Genomic DNA, 23,421 nt, shown 5'->3' with positions numbered 1-23,421 from the left:
TGTCACTCTATTTTTCTCTTATTAATGATAACAAAACAAAATTTAACTTCCAACATCCATACCAGTTTTTTGTACACGATGCTGCAGAAATATAAAATGAAATTCAGAAATTTCAACAACTGAAATTTAACTTTTTCAACTGTTGCTACAATTTATAACACAAACATAGGAAAACATGAGCTCAAGGAAATGTGAGGGTATAGTAGTCTACTTGTAGTATAACCTCAATTGAGTGTTTCCCATACGGAAAGTGCATTGAACCTGAAACTCAAGTTTGAAGGAGCCCAGTAAAAGAAAAGGGCAGACAAACTTTTCAGACACTGAGAGATAAATCAATTATTAAGGGGGACAACAGGATGAAAACTAAAAGAAGGGTTATGGATAGTTTATTGATTTATAAATTTTGATTTATTCATGATGTAATTTAAAGTTCTCGGGTGGATAATAGAACCTTAATTTTGACGCATGTACAATCTCAGTTGGTTTCTTCGTGTGAAAATTTTCCCTGTCGATTTCATAATTAACTTCAGATAATTTATTCATAATCTGATAAGGGCCTGAATAGGGTGAAGTCAATTTTCTAATATTTGGGTATTCGAATTCCTCGTAAAGGACAGAATCTCCAGGTTGAAATTTAGATTCTACAAATCTGATGTCATATCTAGTTTTATTCTTTCGGTGGTATTCGATAGTTCTTTTCTTTGCTAAAGCCCTTGCTTCATTTAAGGAAGGGTATTTATTTTGATCAATTGGAGATTCTAAAGGGAGGTTACCAAATAGTAAGTATGCTGGGGTGAACTTAGTTACCGTATGAGGGGAGTTGTTATATTCGATAACAACTTGCTCTAGCACTTTAGTCCATGGTACTTTTTTAGAAGAAGAATTTACTTTACATTTTAGTCGACTTACTATTGATTGATTTACTCTTTCTACTTTACCATTTGTCTGGGGATGGTGAGATGAAGTTAAAAGTTGTTTAACATTATGCTTTTTAAGAAATTTTTTGAATCTAGAGGAAGTGAAGGCTGCATTCCTGTCACTCAGAATTTTTTCGGGGACTTGTATTTGAAATATTTGTTTTAGACAATTGGCATAGGTTTCTGAAGTTACACTTTTAGAGGGAAAAGCCCAGACATATCTTGTTGCATGGTCAATAACTATATGTAAATATTTTTTTTGTAGAATTGTAATAATTAAATCCTCCCACAGTGTCAATAGAGAGACATTCGAAAGGTTTGTCGGTTGGGGGTACGTCTTGCATAAGACCAAATTTTTTTTTTTTTTCCTGTTATTAAGTTGACAAGTATGACAATGTTTAACAAAATTTCCGATATCTTCGCTAATATGAGGCCAATAATATTGAGGAGTGATTAAGTTAAGCATAATTTGAACTCCCGAGTGACGAAAATTTTCATGGGTTTTATTCAACAATTTTAATCTTAAAGGTTTAGGTACTACAATTTTATAAAAATTCTTGTTCTTAACTTCTTTAATTTTTTACCAATATCTAATTTTTTGCGAAAATATTGCGTTATGTCCTCTTTATGATTGTACTTGTAATTGGCAAAATCACCAAACGTAGTTAAAGTGGGGTCGAAGAAATTTTCCTTTAAAATTTGGACTAATTCCACATCTTTAGTAATTTTATGGCAGTTTTTGACATATACGCTAAGTGCATTACCTTTTAGATATCGAGCTACATTATTAAGCTTCCACGTTTCATCTTTATCTAAATGAGTTTTGTTAAAGTACTCAAGCCATGAATTTATATCCATATCATTCTGCGCGTCAAAGGGAATTATACTTGTTTCAGGTTCAGCGCTAGCTGCCCTTAATGAATCATCAGGATCAGAGATGTAATGCTCTTTAAATTTTCCCAAAACAATATTAAAACCAAAATACATCCTTTAAATACCAAATTTAAAATACATTTATACCAAAATAATACTTTTTAAAATTTTCAAAATAAAAACACTATTATTAAATCAGTAATTATAATTCAATAGTAATAATATCATTTGCATCGCCAATCTTTTTACTAATTGCTTCTGTTTGACTTATTGTGACGAGCATACGAGTGATAAAATCGACACGAAAATACACATTTTTGTGCACTCTTGATTAGATTTTCGCAAAACACATCAATCACCACACAAGCACACAGCTCTCGAGAGCAACACAGAACGTCCTCAAAAGTAGGTCAACGGTAAGAGCACATTTGATGAACGACGAACTTTCGATGGAAACACAAATCACGCATCACAGGGGGCAGAAGGATGCTTCTCTTGAAGCAAGAACGCCTAGAGAAAAATGTAGAAACATAGAAGTCGCACAGCGGCAAATTCATCTGCAGAACCTGCAGAATACCAGAATACAGGTAACAGAAGGATGATTCTCTTGAAGCAAGAACGCCTAGAGAAAAATGTAGAAACATAGAAGTCGCACAGCGGCAAATTCATCTAAAGTGCGTAACATTTTATCCGTATAATCCTTGGGGTATCTTCTTTTTTAGATAATCCCTTTGAAGGTGGTATCCTACCGGCTTTCTGAAATGTAATTTCTCATACATTATTTGTTTTGTCCTGCCGGGGTAACAGGAATGAGACAAATTTTGGAATATAAAGTGCTAGGTTTATTTTAGCATCCATCTCACAAGCGTTCTTTTCGTACCTTGAGCAGAAGCCCTATTTATACATATGTGTGCGTCACGAGGCTCATCCAATCAGCGATATTAATTGAAATCACGAGGTGACGCTATCTTCTCATCAGGAGTGTTCTTCAGTACTTTATGTAATATGACAGATTTATGAGTTTGGCGATTTGGCGGGCGCCAACAGGTTAATATATTTTATACTAAAGAAAGGATTTCGCCAAAATTTAGGAACAGGGATGCAATTTAGGTAGAGAATCGCCAACACATTATTAAGCAATATTAATAGAATTTAATTTAATCAATTGATTTAAAAATATCATTACATATATATATACAGGGTGATTATAATTAAAGTTTAAGTTTCAAACCGCTATAAAAAAAGAACCACTCATGAAAATGACGTCAAATTTGAAAGGAATGTTATTGAAGAAGGCGGAAAGCGTATGGCAGAAGAAAAAATTTAGTTTCAAAAGTTAGCAACAGATGGCGCTGCAAGCGAAAGAAGACTTAAAATGTTAGTTAAATTTCAGTGTTATAAAGCCACCAGGTACCAGGCTGTTCCTCATTTCGCGTCTCAGACGTTCGCCATGGGTGTTTCACTGCAGGACCGCGCTCTGCTGGTAAAGCTGTATTACAAGAATGATGATTGTCAAGAGTAGCTCTGCAAAAATTCAGGACACTGAAGGGTATAAAAGAAGGCGTTGGTCCAATGAGTGTCGTAGGTCTAAAGAAAATGATGCAAAAATTCGAAACGACAAGTTCGTTTGATGTGCAATCTGGTAGAGGGAGAAAACGAGTGCATTCGACGGTAGTTGAAGAAGTGGCCACAGCATTACAGGAGGGGTCGGCCGGTGGTGTGCAACCGTGCAGTGCACGAGGAATTGTCCGAACATTGGACAGGCCTATGAGCACAGTGCTGAAAATTGTGCGAAACATTCTGCAATGCTATCCGTACAAAATTGGCCATGTGCAGGAGTTGCTTCCGTCTGACCTGACAGCTAGGGAGACGTTTGCGTTAGAATTCCTGGCTCGCATGGAAGTGGATAATGAATGGCCGTGGAAAATTTTGTGGACAGATGAAGCCCATTTCCATCTGACAGGATACATGAATACCCAGAATTGTCGAATATGGACAACAGAAAATCCACTGGCAACGCACCCCGTACCACTTCATCCTGAAAGGGTCACGGTATGGTGTGGCTTTACGGCATCATTCATCCTACAACCATATTTTTTCGAGCAAACGGGTGTTTCCGGTCCTGTTCCCGCAACCGTCACTGGTCAGAGGTATGCGTCTCTTTTGTGCAACCACGTGATTCCAGGTCTGCAACAGCATGGATGTGTGGATGAAATCATTTTTATGCAAGATGGCGCTCCTCCGCACATTGCACATCCTGTGAAACAGCTGCTGAGGCGCCATTTCGGAAATGCTCGAATTATCAGCCGTCATTTCCCTACATCCTGGCCATCCCGATCGCCTGATCTTACTCCGTGTGATTTCTGGCTGTGGGAGTATCTGAAGGATGTTGTGTTCCGTGCTCCAATTGCAAATTTAGCGGAATTAAAGGCACGCATTTCGCAACACATTCTGAACATCACCCCGGAGACACTGCGATCCGTTGTGGAACATGCTGTTTGTCACTTTCAACTTGTTGCACACAACAGTGGACACCATATTGAACATGTTTTGCGCCAGTCTCGCGACAGTTCCGAACTTCTTTGATGAATGGTTCTTATGCGGTATGTCGCCGCAAAACTCTTGAAACCGATTTGTCCCTTTCGATGTGATATGTACAGTCATGTAAATAAAATTATTCAACAATTCTAATTTGTCAATGCGTTTTAATGTGTAACTTCCACCTTAGCCATTGTTTTACGAATCATTTCTCGTTTCTCGTCGTGATTCTGCCGCTTACAGCGCCATCTGTTGCTAACTTTTGAAACTAAAATTTTTCTTCTGCCATATGCTTTCCGCCTTTTTCAATAACATTCCTTTCAAATTTCACATCATTTTCATCAGTGGTTCTTTTTTTATAGCGTTTTGAAACTTAAACTTTAATTATAATCACCCTGTATATATATTAATTTTTTCGATTGCTGAATCACTTGCTGTGTTGTGTAAGTATTTTAATCATTAAGTAATCTACAAAAAGAATGCAGTTTTACGCGAAAATGTATATTCCACTAAAAATATTCAGATTATTATTTAAGTGACATATTTTATTATTGTTTGCAGGATTCGTGGGGGTCTTGAATAGAGGTCAGAAGGAAATAGACGATGAAAAAGATTTTGCATTCATTCTAGAAAAAGAACGCAAGTTTTTTGCAGAGCAAGAATGCTATAAGTGAGTAATGTAGAAAAATCTTGTTATCAGAATACCTCCAAATAATTTAGGTACACTGCGGGGGGGAGACAGTTCTATATCTCCCGTTTTACTGCGCCGATTGACAAAATTCAAATTGCATTTTTCATGTCTGGAAAGCACGACTTAAAATATATATTAGATTTATATATAGCATTGTTCTAACATACGTATTTTGACACAAAATCGGACTTTTTCCGAAATAACATACCAGCTTTTTCCATATTTCGATTCTACGACTCAAATTATGCGTAGATATTAAATTTTGTAGAATTTGGCGCGAAATTGACGGAGAAATTCAAAAATTTATCTTGGCGAAATTTTTCAGTTTGGCCAAGAATAATTCACTTGGCGAATATTTATGGCAACCAATTTTCCTTTCCCTTCCATTATGCCGAAGCGAGAAAAAAGGTATTCGTTCCTATCTTTTTATATTGTGCATGAGCGGAAAAAAGTCACATCGTTCTTACTTTCAAATAATTTTAGCAAAGTGTCTAAACCACATTTGATGTTTTATCGCTTTCAACAAATATGCCAAATTTCAAAACGCGCCAATATATCTGCGGAAATTTTGAATAAAAAAGTGTAATTTTTTGCAGGTATGCTTAGAAATACGTCTTCTTTGAGATGATGGTAAAATTTTTATAGATTATAATTCAAAAATGTTTTTGAAAAATTTATAAAAATTATTTTAAAATACAAATTTAAAAAAATAAATCATAAAAATTGGGTGAATTTTATTTGGAATGAGCCTGAATATCGAAATGGGAAAGGAAGAATCAAATAAGTTTAATTAAAAAAGAGAGATTAATAAATATAAGCCAAACTGAATTAACACAAAGGAGCTAAAATTTTGAGAGCTAATTTTTCAAAAATACTTGTACGATTTTTACAAAACTTGGTAGTTTGGCTATGAGTCGTAGAATCAAAAGATGGGAAAAAATTGGTGTTTTATTTCAGAAAAAGTCCGATTTTGTGTCAAAATAACTATATTAGAGCAGTGCTATAGATAAATCTAATATATATCCTAAGTCGCTGCTATATATAAATCAAAATATATCCTAAGTCGCCCTTTTGAGATATGAAAAAAGCAAGTTGAATTTCGTCAATCGGCCTAGTAGAACGGGAGATATAGAACTGTCCACCCACCCTTTTTTTTTTTTTTTTCTTTTTTGGTCCCCACCAGCGGCCGAGCGGTAAAGACGCTGAACATTGGTAGTTCGGTCCGAGGTTCGAATCCCGCGAACAGGCTGGCTACATGGGCGTTTTCGTGGTTTTCCCCATGTGTAACGTGTATATGAGCCAGTTTCCCTTAGAAAGTCCTCCACGAAGGCATCCTTCCCTTTAGGCAGATAGCCCTCGTGTGCTTTGCCATAATTACATAATCCAATCCAATCCTTTTTTTTTTTTTTTTTTTTTTTGCGCAGTGTACTTATATTTTAACACACCCGGCTTTTTTTCCTAAGGCAGTTGTGGGATTTGACTTGTAGAATATACACTTATGGGATTTGCCTGCAGTGAATGAAACAGAGATAAAATTTCTGAAAAAACTGCTGTATTTTGTCTCAAGTTCGCTGAAGAGAAATTTGTTTTGAATCTATGCTTAACACGTTGACTACCACGTGAGTTAATATAAAAATTTCCGTTAAGGTCATATCACACATTCAAAACATTTCGGAAGAACAACTCTTTATAGCAATTTTTCTGCTTTGTCTCAGGATATGTTGAAAATCTTTCCTCAAGAACGAAATATATTAGAAAGCGCGTGAGATTCGAAAATTGTTTCTTCTTTCGCAAATATTTTTTCTGTGGCGACGAATTTGTTCAAATTTTTTTAGGTATAATTTTTTCAATGTTTTATTTTTTTAAATGTTAAACTTGTTGCCCTAACTTTTTTTTTTTAAGTCTAAAAGAAAAAGGCATTATCTATAGTTAATCTATAGTAGATATATATCTAAGTGAATCATGTAGTAGTGAAGAAGAAACCTGTTACGGGGCTTACAAAAATTCGGATAATAGGCAGTAGACTCGCGACGCATTAAAAAAATACGTTTTGAGATAAAGACCTGTAAAGTTTGCATCGCTATAAAAATGAGTAACATTGTGACTTAATGAGTCTTAACTCGTACTATTTGGGACCTAATTTGTATTTTATTCTTTTTGTTTGTGTTTTGAATAAAGTTAATGACAGAATATATATTTATAATAAGGAAACTGCATCTGAAAAACAATTAACAATGCATTGTTTAATGAAAGTGATGACACAGTCAACCGTTATCAAGGATACATTATTGCAGATAAAGATATATTTTTCATATACATGAAAGAGAATGCAATGTGAAAACTGTGTTATAAACCTATAAATATTTCTGAGAATAAAAATATATTAATAATCAGTTTCTTGAACAAGATGTTTAAATTTTTGTCGACACACATAACTTATCACAAAATACTATTACTATTCATAATATTTATATACACAAATTAAAAACCTCCAGGTTCATACATTATTCCTTCTTGATCAATTTGCTGATGTTCTAAACTTGTTTTGGATCTTTTCCTTGCTTTACGTGCTTCTATAGTGTTTTGCATTGCTCTCTTCTTAGTAGTATTTACACGTTTCATATCACTGCGAAGTTGAGATTTTATTGCATTTATACCTGGATGGATACCCATTTGCCTCATGACAGATAGCCTACCCTTTTCGCCCATGTTAAATAAAATTGCTGCTTCATATACAGCAATTTCTGCACTTCGTTTCCCAGATCCAGAAGTTTTCGGACACATCTGCCATATGAGGGAATTAAAAGATTCATTCGGATTCTGAGTGAAGCTACCAAGGCATCGTTTCAAAAGATCTGGACTTGATAAAGCTTTAAAAACAGGTTTTATAACATCCATGACTGAAGATGGCAAAGTCACTTTATGATGAAATTTACCCACTGAGCCATTTGAAACTGCTTGTTGATATTTACACCATGAGTCTGCACCAGCAGGACAAAATGTATGTAACGGTTCAGCATCAGTTGATCTCGTATGAAAATAAACTGCCCAAATACCCTTACGCATTTCATCAACTGACAAAGCATTTGAGCGAATTGCACATCCATAATACTGAGTCAGCCTATTTATCATGGTGTCTGTCAGTCGTCCTTTGCCTGATAAAGGTTTACCGTCCTCCAGCTTTTTACATCTATAGTCTTGTTTTAGCTTTCTCAGTCGAGTTCCCATTCTTTTTTGTTAGTGACCAACACATTCAAGTTTTGAAACAGTTTCATCATCACATGGTTTGCTGTCAGTATAGCAGGGAATGTTCTAGAATCACCATCACCAATATAATTAATATATTTGAGACCTCTTTCAGCTTCTGATCTGTGAAAAATTTTTATCATACCATCGACTTCCATTTTTCCTGAAGAACCGATATGATTTTTCTGACAATTTGGCATTCGAAAGCTTTCCCAGATTTTTTTGCTTTCCATAGATCACATCCTTTACAAGTGGACGAGAGAACTTCAACATCTAAAACCTTCCCTGTTTCAGCACCTATTACAGAACATACTCCAATATGTGAAGTATGTCCTCTCGTTTTCCATGTTCCATCACCACTTATGGTGACAGAATTTGATGCAGTTTTGCATGCCTCTTCTTCTGCAGCAATTTTCATACTTTGAATTGGTACTTCCAGACCTTGACCAATGCATCGCATAGCATAAACAATTCGTCTGTTTAATTCAGGAACATTTTTATGTTCACCAATCAACTTTGAATTATTGAATTCTGTTTTAAAACTACACTTTTCACATTTCACAGTAATTGTTGAAAATAATCCAAAGGGTTTTCTCTCAGAAATATTGACAGAATTACAGCACAATTTGCACATTACATTCTCTTTCAAAAATGTAAACAATATGTCTTTATCCATAATTATATAGCCATGAAAACGATTCATAATGTCAGTATCACTTTCATTAAATAATGCATTGTTAAGCTTTTTCTCAGATGCACTTTCTACATGTTCAATTTGAGTATTATGGTCATCACCTGATGAAACCAAGCTTTTATTAGAAAGTTCAGATCTGATATTCGTGTAGCGGTTGCCGTGGAAGCGACGTTTTTTAGCTCGCTTCCCAGAAGCTCTTTTATTATTTACCATCACAAATATAATATATAAATATACTTATTATTGCAGCAAAAAGACTAACGCATAAAAAATTCAATATACACCAAATAAATGCTGCAAACGTCAATACAACTTCGCAGAATCAAACAACGTAGTAATAGCTTACGGAAGACAGACAGACAGACAGACAAAGTAGACAGATGTCTTGTTTTGCACCCGCTAAGTCTTTCTGCACCGATGGGCGAAAAATCAACCATAGGTGCGAAGGAAAGGTATATAGAAAGAGGGGCAATTTCGTATTTGAGGAGAGTAAAAAGGAACTTCGTACATCTTGTACGAGTTCAAAAGGCCAGGAAGAAAAGATGGGACAAAATAAAATTTAAAATAAATGGCCCAAAAATAATAGAGGAAAAAAAAAAAAAAAAAAAAGGGGGGGGGGCCTATAGAAAGAAAAGGAAAAGAAGTAGAAAATATCCTAAAAAATAGCTTACGGAAACACGATGTAAACATTCAGAATAAGTATTAAGTTGAGTAGAATCATTGCTACTGATTGCTGACGAAATAAAAATAAGACTTGTAGGCTAGAATGTAGCAACACTCAGTTATATAACGGCTATGACAGCTGTGAGCAAATGACGTGTCCCTTTAAATGTTTATTTACATACGTGATGAAGGATTCTCGTGTCAGTGACCTTTACGTTTTTAATGATATCTCCTAAACTACACGGAATATTTTAACACGGTTTTTTTTAAAGTGCGCAGAAATGTTCAAACTAAAACATATATGTTTTTCAAAAAATCGATATTTTTGAAGATTTAAAGGTCGTGAGACCCCTTAAGAAATGAATCAAATAAGGTTAACCTATCGGATTATAAGATTTTTAATTACGTGTCGCTTTTTAGAAAAAGCATGTGAAACCTCGATTTTCATTTATGAATCTCATATGGGGAAAATGTGAATGAGAAAGATGTTTCCCATAGCTAAATTATTCAAACAAAAAACTTATTCGTCAAACAAAAATGTATCATACAATCAAAATTAGGCGAGGTAGTATTGGTCAAAATCTTGATGAACCATATACAGCTTTAAATAAGAACACAAACAGCGTAACTCTGTGTTTTTATGAAATAATAATAGATTCATAGATACTTGTGACAGTATTTAATATTGTTGTAAATATTTGTAGTTAATTTCTAGAATAGAATTTAGCTCTTTCAAATCTGAAGCCGTCAACTTTAAATTTGTCTACCAGCGGCCGAGCTGTAAAGTCGCTCAACACTGGTAGTTCGGACCGAGGTTCGAATCCGGCGAACGGGTTGGCTGCATGGGTGTTTTCGTGGTTTTCCCCATGTTTAACGTGTATACAAGCCAGTATTCCCTAGAAAGTCTTCCACGAAGGCATCCCTTCCCTTAGGCAGATATCCCTCGAGGCTTTGCCGTAATTTAATAACCTAACCAAATTTAAATTGCTAAAATACCACAACTACAACGCGACGCAGGGTCGCCGATATAAATTTTGCACCCCCTGCCTCCCGAGCAGTCTCGGGGAATCCTAAATTCATCTGTAAGAAGTCTCTAACTTCTAAAAACTTTTCCAACTCCAAAATTTTGTTGCTCAGTGCTCCTCTAAATTCTGAAAATTTTACGCTTCTAATTTCTGATGTCTCCCTAAATTCTAAGAATTTTACAGTCCTTAATTATTTTTTTTCTCTCGTTGCTTCTCTAAATTCTAAAAATTTTGCCAACCCTAAATTCTGCTGCTCTGTGTCTCCCTAAATTCTAAACATTTTGACGCCTTTTACTGTCCATTACCTCAACTAAAGTCTAAAAATTTTGCCATTCCTAAATTTTGTTGTCCAGTGTTTCTCTAAATTCTGCCGCACTAAATTGGCTGCGACGGCTGTGATGCTGGTCCTGAAGCGAGTTATAGGCAAAAACGGCTTGCAATTTTGGTCCTCAATGTTTGCGACATTTAGTCCGCAAGTTTTCGTCAATTTTGTATGAGAGAAACGCGTTTTCGAAATCCTATGATCGATTTTTTTCCGGAAGTTTCCAGCAACCCGCCTAACACCGTATAAATGCAGTTCCGTGAGCCAGCAGTGATATCCTGAACTGGCTGAAGGAGGAAAAGATAGAGCAGTTCTTGACTACCATCATCATGCTAGTGGAGAAAATCAAGTCTGGAAAAAACCCTGCAGAGAAATTAAGTGTGGGTTTCTAGGCCACGATAACACTTCTAAAGTTTTCAGAAGAAAATTAGATGAGTGAAGTTCTCGCCGCCAGATGGAGCCACCCGAGAAGTCTGTTAACCCTAAATTCTCCTTTCAGGTCTACTTAGATGTTGCCCAACAGATGGCGTCACAGATGCAGTTCACGAAGCCTAAGTGCACTTTTTCGGCTAGCTTCCCAGTTGATCAACATCACCTTCCCGACCCTCCTTAGATCTCCACGGATCGGACTAATTCAGGATAGTTACACGTTAATGCGCCCACTTGACATCATTTTCATCAAGCCATATAAACTGCCACGACTTGGCGGTATTCTGGCATAATACTCATCAGTCAGTCAGTCAGGACGAGTCGGTTACTAATCAGCTCTGAGAGTCTGCTGTTTAAAGAGTGTTAGCTGAAGTGTGTTTTAGAATTTGTTGTGCGAGTGATTTGACGAACTGATGATGTTCCTTGTGCGCCAAGGAAGATATACCTACTTCTTTGAGTAAATACAGCTATTTATTTTGTTGTGCGTTATTATAATGAATTGTGAATTTGTTTCTGCTCATCTGCAGCGAACATTTAAACTTCCAAGAACCCATCGATGGCGACAAAATGAACAACCTGATTGTCAATTAACATTGGGAATAACATCCTCTAAATGTCCTTTCGCTGGGATGCGGCTTCCATGACGTGTTGCGACAAGCGCTGTGGAATTGTGTTGGCGCACAGCCATATTTGTGCTTGCCGTTAGGCTGTATGGTTGGAAGCAAATCGTATCCTTCAACTGCCTTGTGCATAATTCTATCGATCTTCACTATTCCGGAGCAGTTCCCACTGACAGCATCTGTAACGGAGTCTGTATAAATGAAAACTGTAACTGCACCGACCTAGCTCTCGATGAATAAAGATATGGCAAATATGTATATGTGTACTTGCCAGGGTTGAAAATTCAGATATGTGCTGCCATATAATATTGTACATGACCGATCGCAGACACTTAGCCGACAACCATTTAGCCGACGGGACACTTAACCGACACCAGTTAGCCGACAAGACATTTAGCCGACAGGGACACTTAGCTGACATGGACACTTAGCCGACAAGACATTTAATCGACACGACACTTCGCCGACAGGTCATTTAGCCGACATAGACACTTACCGACAAGACACTTATCCGACAAGGACACTTAGCCGACAGGACATTTAGCCGACAGAACATTTAGCCGACACACAGAGTTAGCCGTCAGGATATTTGGCTACGGAGCACTTAACTGTCAACGCATTTAGTCAACAGGATACTAAGCTGAAAGTGACGTTTAGCTAACATGTACCCAATAATTATTCAAACTTACTATCAATTACAAAATTTCTCGACTTCCCCATAAGTCCAATATTTAAATTATTTTTTTTTTCACCTATCAGTAAAATTCATTTTTCGATTCTTAAAGATCTCATTTGTTCTTTTAATTATCGTGTTAATTTAGCATTGTTTGATATTTATCGTGTCGTTTCGTGTATATTGGCCAAATTGAAAAAGTGCTGAAATTCCTCGTCCTCTCGAAATACATTTTAATATGATCTTCAAAAATTATCCGTAAAGCTTCTTTATTTAATCACTGATTCTTTTGAAAATTTTCACATCATTAGTAATTTTTCTTGTTTACTTAATGATATTAATTTTCCAATCTCGCTCCTCCAAATGCTTTTAAATTTCTAATATCTTTAAGTTTCATTACTATTTTACTCATCACATCATGTTACATTCTTCCCCTTACAAAATCGTTTTGCTTCTCCCACTAATGAAATTTCCTTTTTCTGTCATGAAAAATCTAAATAATGCAATAAAAATTATTGTTATTCTTGGATTATACTTTTTCATAGAAACATATGGTGGTAAGGGTTAGTTTAGCAAATATATTTTATTTTGTTATTAAAAACAATTTTAAAAAGTGAATTTTTAAGACAAGCAAAGGTATAAATTATTTGCAGTTCATGCCACCATTTTTGAGATAGAAATTCTGTAACATTTCATTGACCACGCCTCTCTCGTTTAAAATACTTACTTAGGTTAATGTTTACAGCACTAAATTGGTGCATAATGTTTAATTTAGAAGTAAAATATTCTTTAAGGTTTTGTTTTATTCATAACTGAAGCTGCAGAAGGAGGAAGCCATAAACCAAGTAGGCGGAGCAAAGCGTCACATCCTGAAAAGTCACCGTCATGTGGTGCCACCGTAATGCTGGATTTAACTAGATCAGTCATGTAAATACATAATATTATGTACTATATTTTGAAAGTCGCGATGTGTAATTTTCAATATAATATCTTATATTAATATTGTTCTTATAAAATATAACTTTTCGCAATATCTGCTAAAAATTTATAAATTTTCATTTCATTTTTCATTAATTTTATTTTTTTTCCCTCTTGCATTCCTTCTCTCTCTCGTTTTCGGTTTAGCTACATGATAATAAGAAAATTTTTGATGCCCATTTTTCTGAATGCATTTATAAAGTTCTAGCCTAGAATATTTTACTTCTAAATTAAACATTATGCACCAATTTAGTGCTGTAAACATTAAGCTAAGTAAGTATTTTAAGCGAGAGGCGTGATCATTAAAGGTTACAGAATTTCTATCTCAAAAATGGTGGCATGAACAGCAACTTATAGAGGTCACAAATAATTTATACCTTTGCTTGTCTTAAAAATTCATTTTTAAAAATTTTTTTTACTATCAAAATAAAATATATTTGCTAAACTAACCCTTACCACCATATGTTTCTATAAAAAAGTATAATTCAAGAATAACAATAATTTTTATTGCATTATTCAGATTTTTCATGACAGGGATGTTCATGACAACATGATGTGATGAGTTAAATAGTAATGAAAGGTAAAGGTTGGTTTGGTTTATTAGATTACGGCAAAGTACTTAAGGGCTATCTGCCTTAAGGAAGAGATGCCTTCGTGGAGGACCTTTTTAAGGGGAACTGGCTCGTATACACGTTACACATGGGAAAAAAAACTCGAAAACACCCATGCAGCCAGCCCGTTCGCGAGATTCGAACCTCGGAGTGAACTACCAGTGTTCAGCGACGTTACCGCTTGGCCGCTGGTGAGCCTGAAACGTAAAGGTATTAGAAATTTGAAAGCATTTAGAAGAGCGAGATTGGAAAATTAATGTCATTAAATAAACAAGAAAAATTATTAATGATGTGAAGGTGTTCGAAAGAACCCAGTTGATGAAATGAAGAAGCTTTACGGATAATTTTTGAAGATCATATTAAAATGCAATTAAGTGGCCGCCGTACTTAGCAAAAAAAAAAATTCTTTTTTCCTTTCGAAATATAATTCATATTCCCTGACGAGAAATTTCAGCGCTTTTTCAGTTTGGCCAATATACACCCAACAGCACGATACATAGCAAATAATGCTAAATTACACAAGAATTTAAAGCACATATGAGACCTTTAAGAATCGAAAAATGAATTTTACTGATAGATGAAAAAAATAACTTAAATATTGAACTTATGGATAAGTCAGGAAGTTTTGTAATTGATAGTAAGTTTAAATAATTATTGCTTACGTGTCAGCTAAACGTCACTGTCGGCTTAGTGTCCTGTTGACTAAATGTCTTGACAGTTAAGTGTCCCGTAGTTAAATGTCCTGACGGTAACTCTTTGTGTCGGCTAAATGTCCTTCGGCTAAGTGTCTTTGTCGGCTAAATGTCTTGTCGGCTAACTGTCCGTGTCGGCTAAATGACCTGTCGGCTAGGTGTTTGTGTCGGTTATATGTCCTGCCGGTTAAGTTACCCTTTCGGCTAAGTGTCCTGTCAACTAACTGGTGTCGGTTAAGTGTCCCGTCGGCTAAGTGGTTGCCGGCTTAGTGTCACGGACCCGTACACGACAGTTGAATAGATACTAGAAGAGAGAAACCAAGGCTTCGAATGCAGATTTCTATAATACTTTTTATGCTAAAAAGACATTAAACGTTTGCAATGGTGCAACTAGAAGGAGAGGCAGTTTTCATGTGAAATGTCCTGACGGTAACTCTTTGTGTCGTTAATCATATGGATCTTCCGAGCAGAAAAACTGAATTAGATATACTGTATTACAGTGAAGATCACTGCGGTTATTTATATAATGGAGGACTAAAATTCTCCGCGAAGGGTTCAATAGCTCGTGATCATGTCGTGTCTTCCTTACTCTATCGAGACTTTTGAATGGAAAAAAGGACAATTAAAATATGATGATTATAAATAAGCCAGAAATTCTGTCTCAGAGAGAAATACTTCAGAGTTTTATTTCTGTTACCGCTTCGGTAGACGGAACCGAGATGTAGAAAGGCACTCGCTTTGAACGTTTACATTTAATCATAAAATACAATTTTGAAAACATGGTTCTAGATATCGTAATTCTAACTTATATTCTAATTAAATATGTTTTATAAGATTATTGGATTCATCAAGCAGAGAATAATTTCAGTATTAGTTAAATGAAAGTTGTACGAAACAAAATTTGTGCCTTTCTTAATATAGAAAACAAAATTTTCATATAAAAATAAGAAAATAAAATTAACCTAGTTGTTACAACGTGGTGGGATTGAATGACATTTTGAATTGGTTTCATTACTTTTTCGCAGAAAGGTATTTCATATTTCACTACTCTGTTACACTTTACGAATCCTTAGCCACTTCCAGTTTACTGAGCAATTGCAACTGACCAGAGAGGAATTTCATGATCAGACACATCTCCAATTCTACGCAAGTTCTAAGAACATAAAATGAACTGTGATCTCGTATATAGTTGTTTTAAAATCCTTTCAGAAATTTTAAGTCGTTAGAAACTATAGTCTCTCCCATTCATTACAACTACCAATATTTACATGAATTACACTCATGTCCATAAATTAAGGATAATACAAGCTTCGGCAAATAAAGGTTCAGAAACAAAACAAACCTAACTTCTTCATAAAGCTAGCAATTGCAAGAAATATTTTCCTTACAAAAACTTAACATTACTTGGTTGGTATGATAGTTAATACACTGTTTGTCTCCCAGACGATGAAATGCAGACTGTACAACGGTTATGCATGCTGAGTATCAAATTATCGCATTGATCTAGAGAAAGATTTACTCCACTCAGCGAGGAATGCTCTCCGCAGTCAGGTAAGAATGTTGGCCATTCCATACGGGTGGTATCCTCATATTGAAGGCATTCCTTTACAATGTTTCCACGGTGAGGACGGGCATTGCCATCCATAAACACAAATGGCACCCCTAAACAAGCGTACATGTTGTTCCAGAATGATGTCCCGATAATTTGGCCTGTCATGGTTTCGATCTGAACATGCAGATCTCTTATGGAGCCTTGTGTATTTCCACCCGAAACAAGCAATCCTGCATCATCGTAATGGTGTCGTTCAATGATGTTGTCTTGTAGCGTGTACCTGGAGTTCTCCATATGAAAGTCCGATGTGAATCAGATTTTAAGCTAAATCTGAACTCATCGGAAAACATCTCAAAAGCCTAGTGTGACGGTGTTCACATTGCATGTTATCTACTCCAGGCTAACCGCTGGCGACAGTGAGTTGCCGTGAGCAGAACACATCTGACAGGCCTGCGAGCATATAGATCAATCTGTTTCAAACGTCTGTACATGGTTTGCCTTGAAACGTCTGTACATGGTTTGCCTTTGTCTGTACATGGTTTGCCTTGATGTACCACGGGTACTGTCGTACCCGTGGTACGATAGCTGACCGTGGCTGAAGATAGCTGATGAGACAGGTCTGACGCAGAGCTCCGTCTGCTTTTTTTGGCAGTTACTGCCAAATACCGGTCGTCATTTGGCATTGTAATTCGGGGGGGGGTGCCCCGTAATGTAGCGTCTACTGACATTTCCATCATTTTGGAACCGTTGCCAAAATGTGTATAAGATGTCTACATCTGCCAAAGTCTACAGATGACACTTTGGGCTATTCCAAGTTCCTCGGATACTTCCATCTAAGTACGCCTACATTCCAGGCAGCCTATAATTCTACCACGTAAAAAATCCTCCACATGCGTCTTCTGTGTCGTAACGATTCCGCTGTCGCACTGAGCGGTTTATAGAACGCTTGTGAACAATTTTACTTCTTTGATACCGTTCCATTATTTCCACTTCTCTTGCACACTCGTCATTGTGACGTATTATCGACGTCATCTGATGGCTTCCTGTAATTTGCATTCTTGAAAATGTGTACGATAATTCTACAGGTGATATTTTTACTTTAGAGTTCGATTTCCGTGTGATTCTTAATTATCCTTAAATTATGGGCATGAATGTATTATACAGAATTTCTGAGTTCGCCCGATAACTTCAAAGGAGTGATAGTAGGCTTCAAGAAGGTGAAAAATTGCCATAGAATGCGGAGTCGCAAACCAAGTTTAGCGGGAGAAAATCACAAAAATAGTATGAAGGGTGTGACGTCGAATGGGAAAAAAAAGGGGCCAATAATAAGCGGAAAAGCATTTATTTGACGTAAAGCAGGGTTACAGTGCATCAACGTCCGAATGCAGACGATGAGAGAATTTTATAGGAATTGTTCAAAGTTGCGGCCGCGAAGGTCTTTGTACAGCAGATACCGACGGACGAAGGATGGCCGGATACATTCAAACATATCCGGTATGCTAGTGACGTCTGCTGAAGCGACGACGATTCTTGCTCTCAGATCCTCTAGTGCAGCGCGGCGGTTCTCAGCCTTTTGACTAACGCGTACCATCTAAATAAAAATTAATAACCTTTAGTCCCACCACCACAAAATACTACTACCCCAACCACTCTTGAACATTACGAGTGTTAGAGAAAAAACTCAATCAGAATGTTGGGGGTTTTAATTTTTGAATTAAATAGTTTAAAACACTTTGCTTCTTTGCGTACCACATTCTTCTCTTGCGTACCACCGGTTGAGAAACCCTGGTTTAGTGCATCTACAAACGTCTGATATAAAAGATTTCTTCTCGACCGTAGTGCTCCTAATTCTCGCATTTAGTTTGCCACACTATTCGTCACTCACTATCTTGTCAGACTCACTGTCTTGTCAGACTCATTGTCTTGTCATCGTCTATGTTTGCTATTTTCATCCACTAAATATAGTTTGCGACCCCATCTACTATGGTAATTTTTCATCCTCTTGATGCCGACTGTCATCCCTCTGAATTTGTCGATCGAATTCAGAAGCATCTTATATACATTTCCTACATCGAAAGAGCCGACGCTTTATCTAAAGAAGCCACAAGTCACCCCTTCATCGACTCAGAGATACCAATTTCCATAGTCGCTGCCAAGCACAAGATCTTCTGCGCCTTCATGTCCATCTGGCAAGCTCGCTGGGACGACTCAGAACACCGGTCGACACACCTACTTCATCTTTCCCGTGGTTTCCACCAAAAGGCTCAAAACAGATTTCTATCTACAACAAGCTTTCGCAAATCACGGAAGATTTCGCGCGTACCTCAGCAGGTTCTGCCATCAAAACGTAAAATGCGCCTGCGGTGCTTCAGCTTCTTCAGCACACGTTTCACATTACATCCACGACTGTCCACTCACTTCTCCCATCAGAGCCTTCCTTCCTCAGCTCCAGGGATCACATAACCTCAAAGACCTTCTTCAGGATTACTACGGACAACGGGGCGTCAGAACTATCATAGAGTATGTCTATTCTAAGAGTAACATAATCATAGCAGATAACCAGGTCTAGGCACCTGACGAAATGTAAACCCAGCAAGCCTCTACACATGTATATATGTAAATATCTCTAAATTAACTAAACCTTTTTGCTAATTTTATACTAACATTACCAAAAAATTGTAAGTTGGAGCACCCAACAAAAGTAATAACTAATGTTAAATCTGTTTATCAATAATAAGGTTGAAAAGATAAATAACCAAAAAAAACGGTTGCTGGTGCAACGATCAGAATAGCATGACTGACCTGTAGTGCCCATTGAGAGGTGAAGCAAGCGAAATAATAATAATAAATATATATATATTTCTTACATGACTTACCTGTAGTGCCCATTGAAAGGTGAAGCAGGTGTAATAATAAATACATAAATAAAAAAACATCTTCTATACCTCCTGAGGTGTTTACAGTAACCTGGTATTTTATCATGGCAGGAGCACTCTGGGGGAACATAAATCACGAACCTGGTGGTCCCAAAATCCCGAGGTAAGATTGTCCGATACAGTTGGATCAAGGGGGATTGGCGTTAAGTCCCCAAACTGGTGGACTCAGTAGCGGGCGTAGCTTGCCATTTGACCTAAAGTATAAAAATGACAGTTCTGCATCAGGAGGAGCTGAGGGCGTGGTCAATGACGTCACACAGAGGGCGGGGCCAAAGGCAACGTCAGCACACTAGGAGGCGTGGTTTCGAGTGGAGTTGAGTTGTTGGTAGATTCCCCCCCGGGGGTCGACGTAGAGAACTCTGCGAAGCTACTGGCTAGGATCTGTACCTAGGCAGTCTCGGCCACGGGGGTATAAAATCACGAGCCTGGCGGTTCCAGAGCCCGGGGTTGGGCCATTTATATGGTCTGACCTCGGGGGAAAGGCGTAAGACGTATACCAGATGGTTCTGTAGCTTGGTGTTGGACGGCACCGAGTTTGCTAGGTAATGTCCTGATGGGAAGCGCTGCCCGTGTAGTACTGGCGGGAGCATTAACGACCGGTCAAGTCCATCAGGTTATCAGTCACGCCTCCGCCGAAGTGACGAGAACAGGGAGTGGTGACCCCTCGGGCCCGACCCAGTAAGCGCAGGTTTTTCGGAGTTATTTCAGTCTGAGGCAGATCCGGTTTGGGGCCCGGCTACTCAGGCTATAAGGAATTAGATTAAAACTCCTAAGTGGTCTTCGTAATAGTTGGGTTGAGGCTAAGTCGTGGTTTGGCTCCCCACAACTCCAACCCATTAAATCGAATTCGATTTGTGGCAAACCTGTCATGACCTCCCCCTGCCTGATATGGGGGTTCACAGTAGGTCGATTCTCCCAGTTGTGCAACTGAGCGCAGGAGGGATGTAAAAATTTTGTTGTTGTTGTTGGTAGATTGCTGATTGAGTTGTAGACCTCCTGCTTTTCATTTAAAGTTAGTTTTTTAAAAATTGGCAACGGGAAATATTTTCTGCATCTTAATTTTGATGAAATGGCGATGCTGCCCTCTATTAATGAAAAAGTGAATGATATGTTTTAGAAATATATTTTTACGTCTGGTGTTAAAATTATTCAATGCGCGACTCTGAAAACAATGTAAAAGAAACAAATATAAAAAAGACTTTCCTTTAATGAAACTACAAGATAATTTTTTTTTATTACTCAATTTTTTTCTGATGCTTTTATTCTTTCTAGTTTTTCCATGAAACTTTAACTTATTTCTCAGGTTTTCTGTTCATAATAACATATTCATTTACTGTCATATTTTTTTTAATACTTAACGTTTCTAATTTGTAATATTTTATTTAATTTTCACATACTATTTTTTTTAATACCTTTCATACCATTTCAGCATACCCTGATTTTTAACTTATATATTATATTTTACAAACGTTACCGCACATGCTGTTTATTTGTTACACTACTTAATTTTAGATGCAATTTCACACTTTTTTTAACGTTATAATGTTCAATATATTCTGAATTTTCACTTCATTTACTTTTTTTAAACCATTCTAGTATTCTACACACACTTTAACTTAGTGGTTTGAAATTCTATTTAAAAAGAAACATTTATTTTTCGTGATCTTGGTTCTTTTACTAAATTTTCTACGGAATTTCTAATTTCTTTCACATGTTCAACAATATCTTCCTTACATTACCGAATATTTTTTTTAAAAACTTAAGTCTATAACTGTTAATTGCTTTTCTTACGTTCATGATTTCCCTTCTGTGTTTATATTTCTTAATTCTAGTTTAACTTATTTATTATAATGTTTTTATTTCTGTCTCATCACTCGTAATTCCAACATTTTATCCCTTTTTATTCATTTTAACAATACGAATTGTTTTCATTTACTCCATATTCAAACATTTCCTTACAATTTTTAAAATACTTGTTTTATTCTCCGATCATAATAGATCATCTACAGGTTTTACTCAGAAATTTCCATTCACAACTTTACAGTTTAATACCATTTATATCTAACTGTATTTCTTTCTCATATAGTATTACGATCTTCAAAGTGTCTAACATCATGTTCAGGTCTAAATCTCGATTACCTTTAAGTGTATTGATAATTTTCATTTCTAATTTTACAACCACATTCAGTGTTCCATCGACACATACCAAAATATTTCTTACATCTTCTGATATTTAGTCTATGTCATATTTCAGTGCTTCAAATGAATTTACACTGCTCTCACTATTATTTTTTCATGTTTTAGAGACACTGACTATACTAATTTTACTACTTTTCCTACACTAATTGCATCTATGCCAGCACTCATGATAAACTAGCAATTGTTTTGCATTACATGCATAAAGAAATTCTTAAAACCAACTTTTTCAATATCGTACTCAAATTACTGTTTTCCGGATGGGAATTACCAGTATTCTTTGGTTTTACTCTGTTACATCTTTTTAAATTTTAACATCTTACTTTTAATTCTAACATACATCTTTTGAACAGTTTTTTCTTTTAATGATAGCCTTACCTTATTTGTTCAAATTAATTCTTTAATTCACCTTCTTTACTACCTTTCAGTACCTTCATAATTCACTATGCAAACGCAATGTCTTTCATTGACATTCTGTTTAATAATACTACAAGTTTCCTTAATTGATAAAAAGCGAATTATTTCTCAGTTCAAAATAGAACTACTATATTTTCGCACAAACATTACCTTCATCCATTCAAGACGCCCCTTAACCTGTACCTGACGTAGCGATAGGAAAGGAGACTCTTATCATATGCTCTTTCGACATTTGAGGTTTTTAGAACTTCTTGGGCAAGTATATCAGTACCATCAGAAAATATACTTGACATTTTTACCCAGTTTAAAGGTAACATATTGTTATAAGAAGGGTTTTAGTTAAATTTATCAGAGAAATAAACACATTTTGTGCTAAATAGGCATAAACATTTAGATTCAGAATATTTCTTTTTAATCCGATGTAAGACTTGAATTTCATTCATGATACGGATTGTCTCTTGATTTTTTTGTTTACCTTACACTAATAGAAAATTTTTATTTTACAAGTTCAGCTTTTAACGAAATAGAAATAAAAACTACGATACACCTGGTGTTTTTAAGAAAAGGAACTTTGATATATTTCTGGAAATGTAAATGCTTTTAGAGTTTTCTTTCAATAACGTTGATTTTCATTACTTTACTAATTTCAATAATTCTCTTATTAGCTAATATGAATGAAAGATTGTCAAAAATGTGACCCAGTATAACTTTTACGAACATACGTACCTTTACCAGCATACAGATATTACCGATTGAAATTAAGGAAGATACATATATTTTACTCCAATCTACATTAAATTAAAAAAATATATTTAAACTTTCATACCTTCCAAAGAATAAACGAAAACTCAATAGATATTGTCATGTTTGTATATATGAGATAAAAGTTTTATGAATGGTATTTAAAGTAATGTTTAGAACTTCATAAAAGCGAACATTCACTATGTTAATACACATATCATCAGTTATTTACATAATTCAATGTAATATTAATCATTACATGTACTATATGCATATATATTTAAAGTTTAATTGTCTTACAATTGAATAATTAACTATTGAGAGAAAGAGGTTCATATCTTACACTATTTAATTCACATGGAACAAATTTTTCCATCAACCACATTGAACCGCGTTTATTAAATTCGCCAAAGCTCTTTTATTTCTGCATTTTCACACTCACGACACATTTTAAATGTAACTATTGATTACCATTTCAAACACCGATATCATAACTCAGTGTAAAACTACATCATAACTCATTTTTTCCCTACTAACTACAATTTTATATATTCAAGAAGTACATCTAAGACATGATCATTTTCTATGTTCTAGTAAATCGATTCAA

The 23,421-nt window shown here is 35.9% G+C and overlaps 1 protein-coding gene across 5 annotated transcripts in view; it reads left to right on the top strand.

Moving 5' to 3' along the window:
• The window catches only part of LOC118202133 (dynamin-1-like), a 204,191-nt gene that overhangs the window by 43,987 nt on the left and 136,783 nt on the right, over positions 1-23,421 (top strand). For all 5 annotated transcript variants that reach the window (XM_085821519.1, XM_085821520.1, XM_085821521.1 and 2 more), the window contains exon 7: positions 4,890-4,998. In XM_085821519.1, the coding sequence (XP_085677645.1) occupies positions 4,890-4,998 (109 nt within the window). The remainder of the gene's footprint in view (positions 1-4,889; positions 4,999-23,421) is intronic.

This window comes from Stegodyphus dumicola, chromosome 8 (assembly GCF_044657685.1).
Source record: "Stegodyphus dumicola isolate Sdum_Otavi_A_Nest chromosome 8, ASM4465768v1".
Taxonomy (NCBI): domain Eukaryota; kingdom Metazoa; phylum Arthropoda; class Arachnida; order Araneae; family Eresidae; genus Stegodyphus; species Stegodyphus dumicola.
This window is presented reverse-complemented; position numbering and strand designations above follow the sequence as displayed.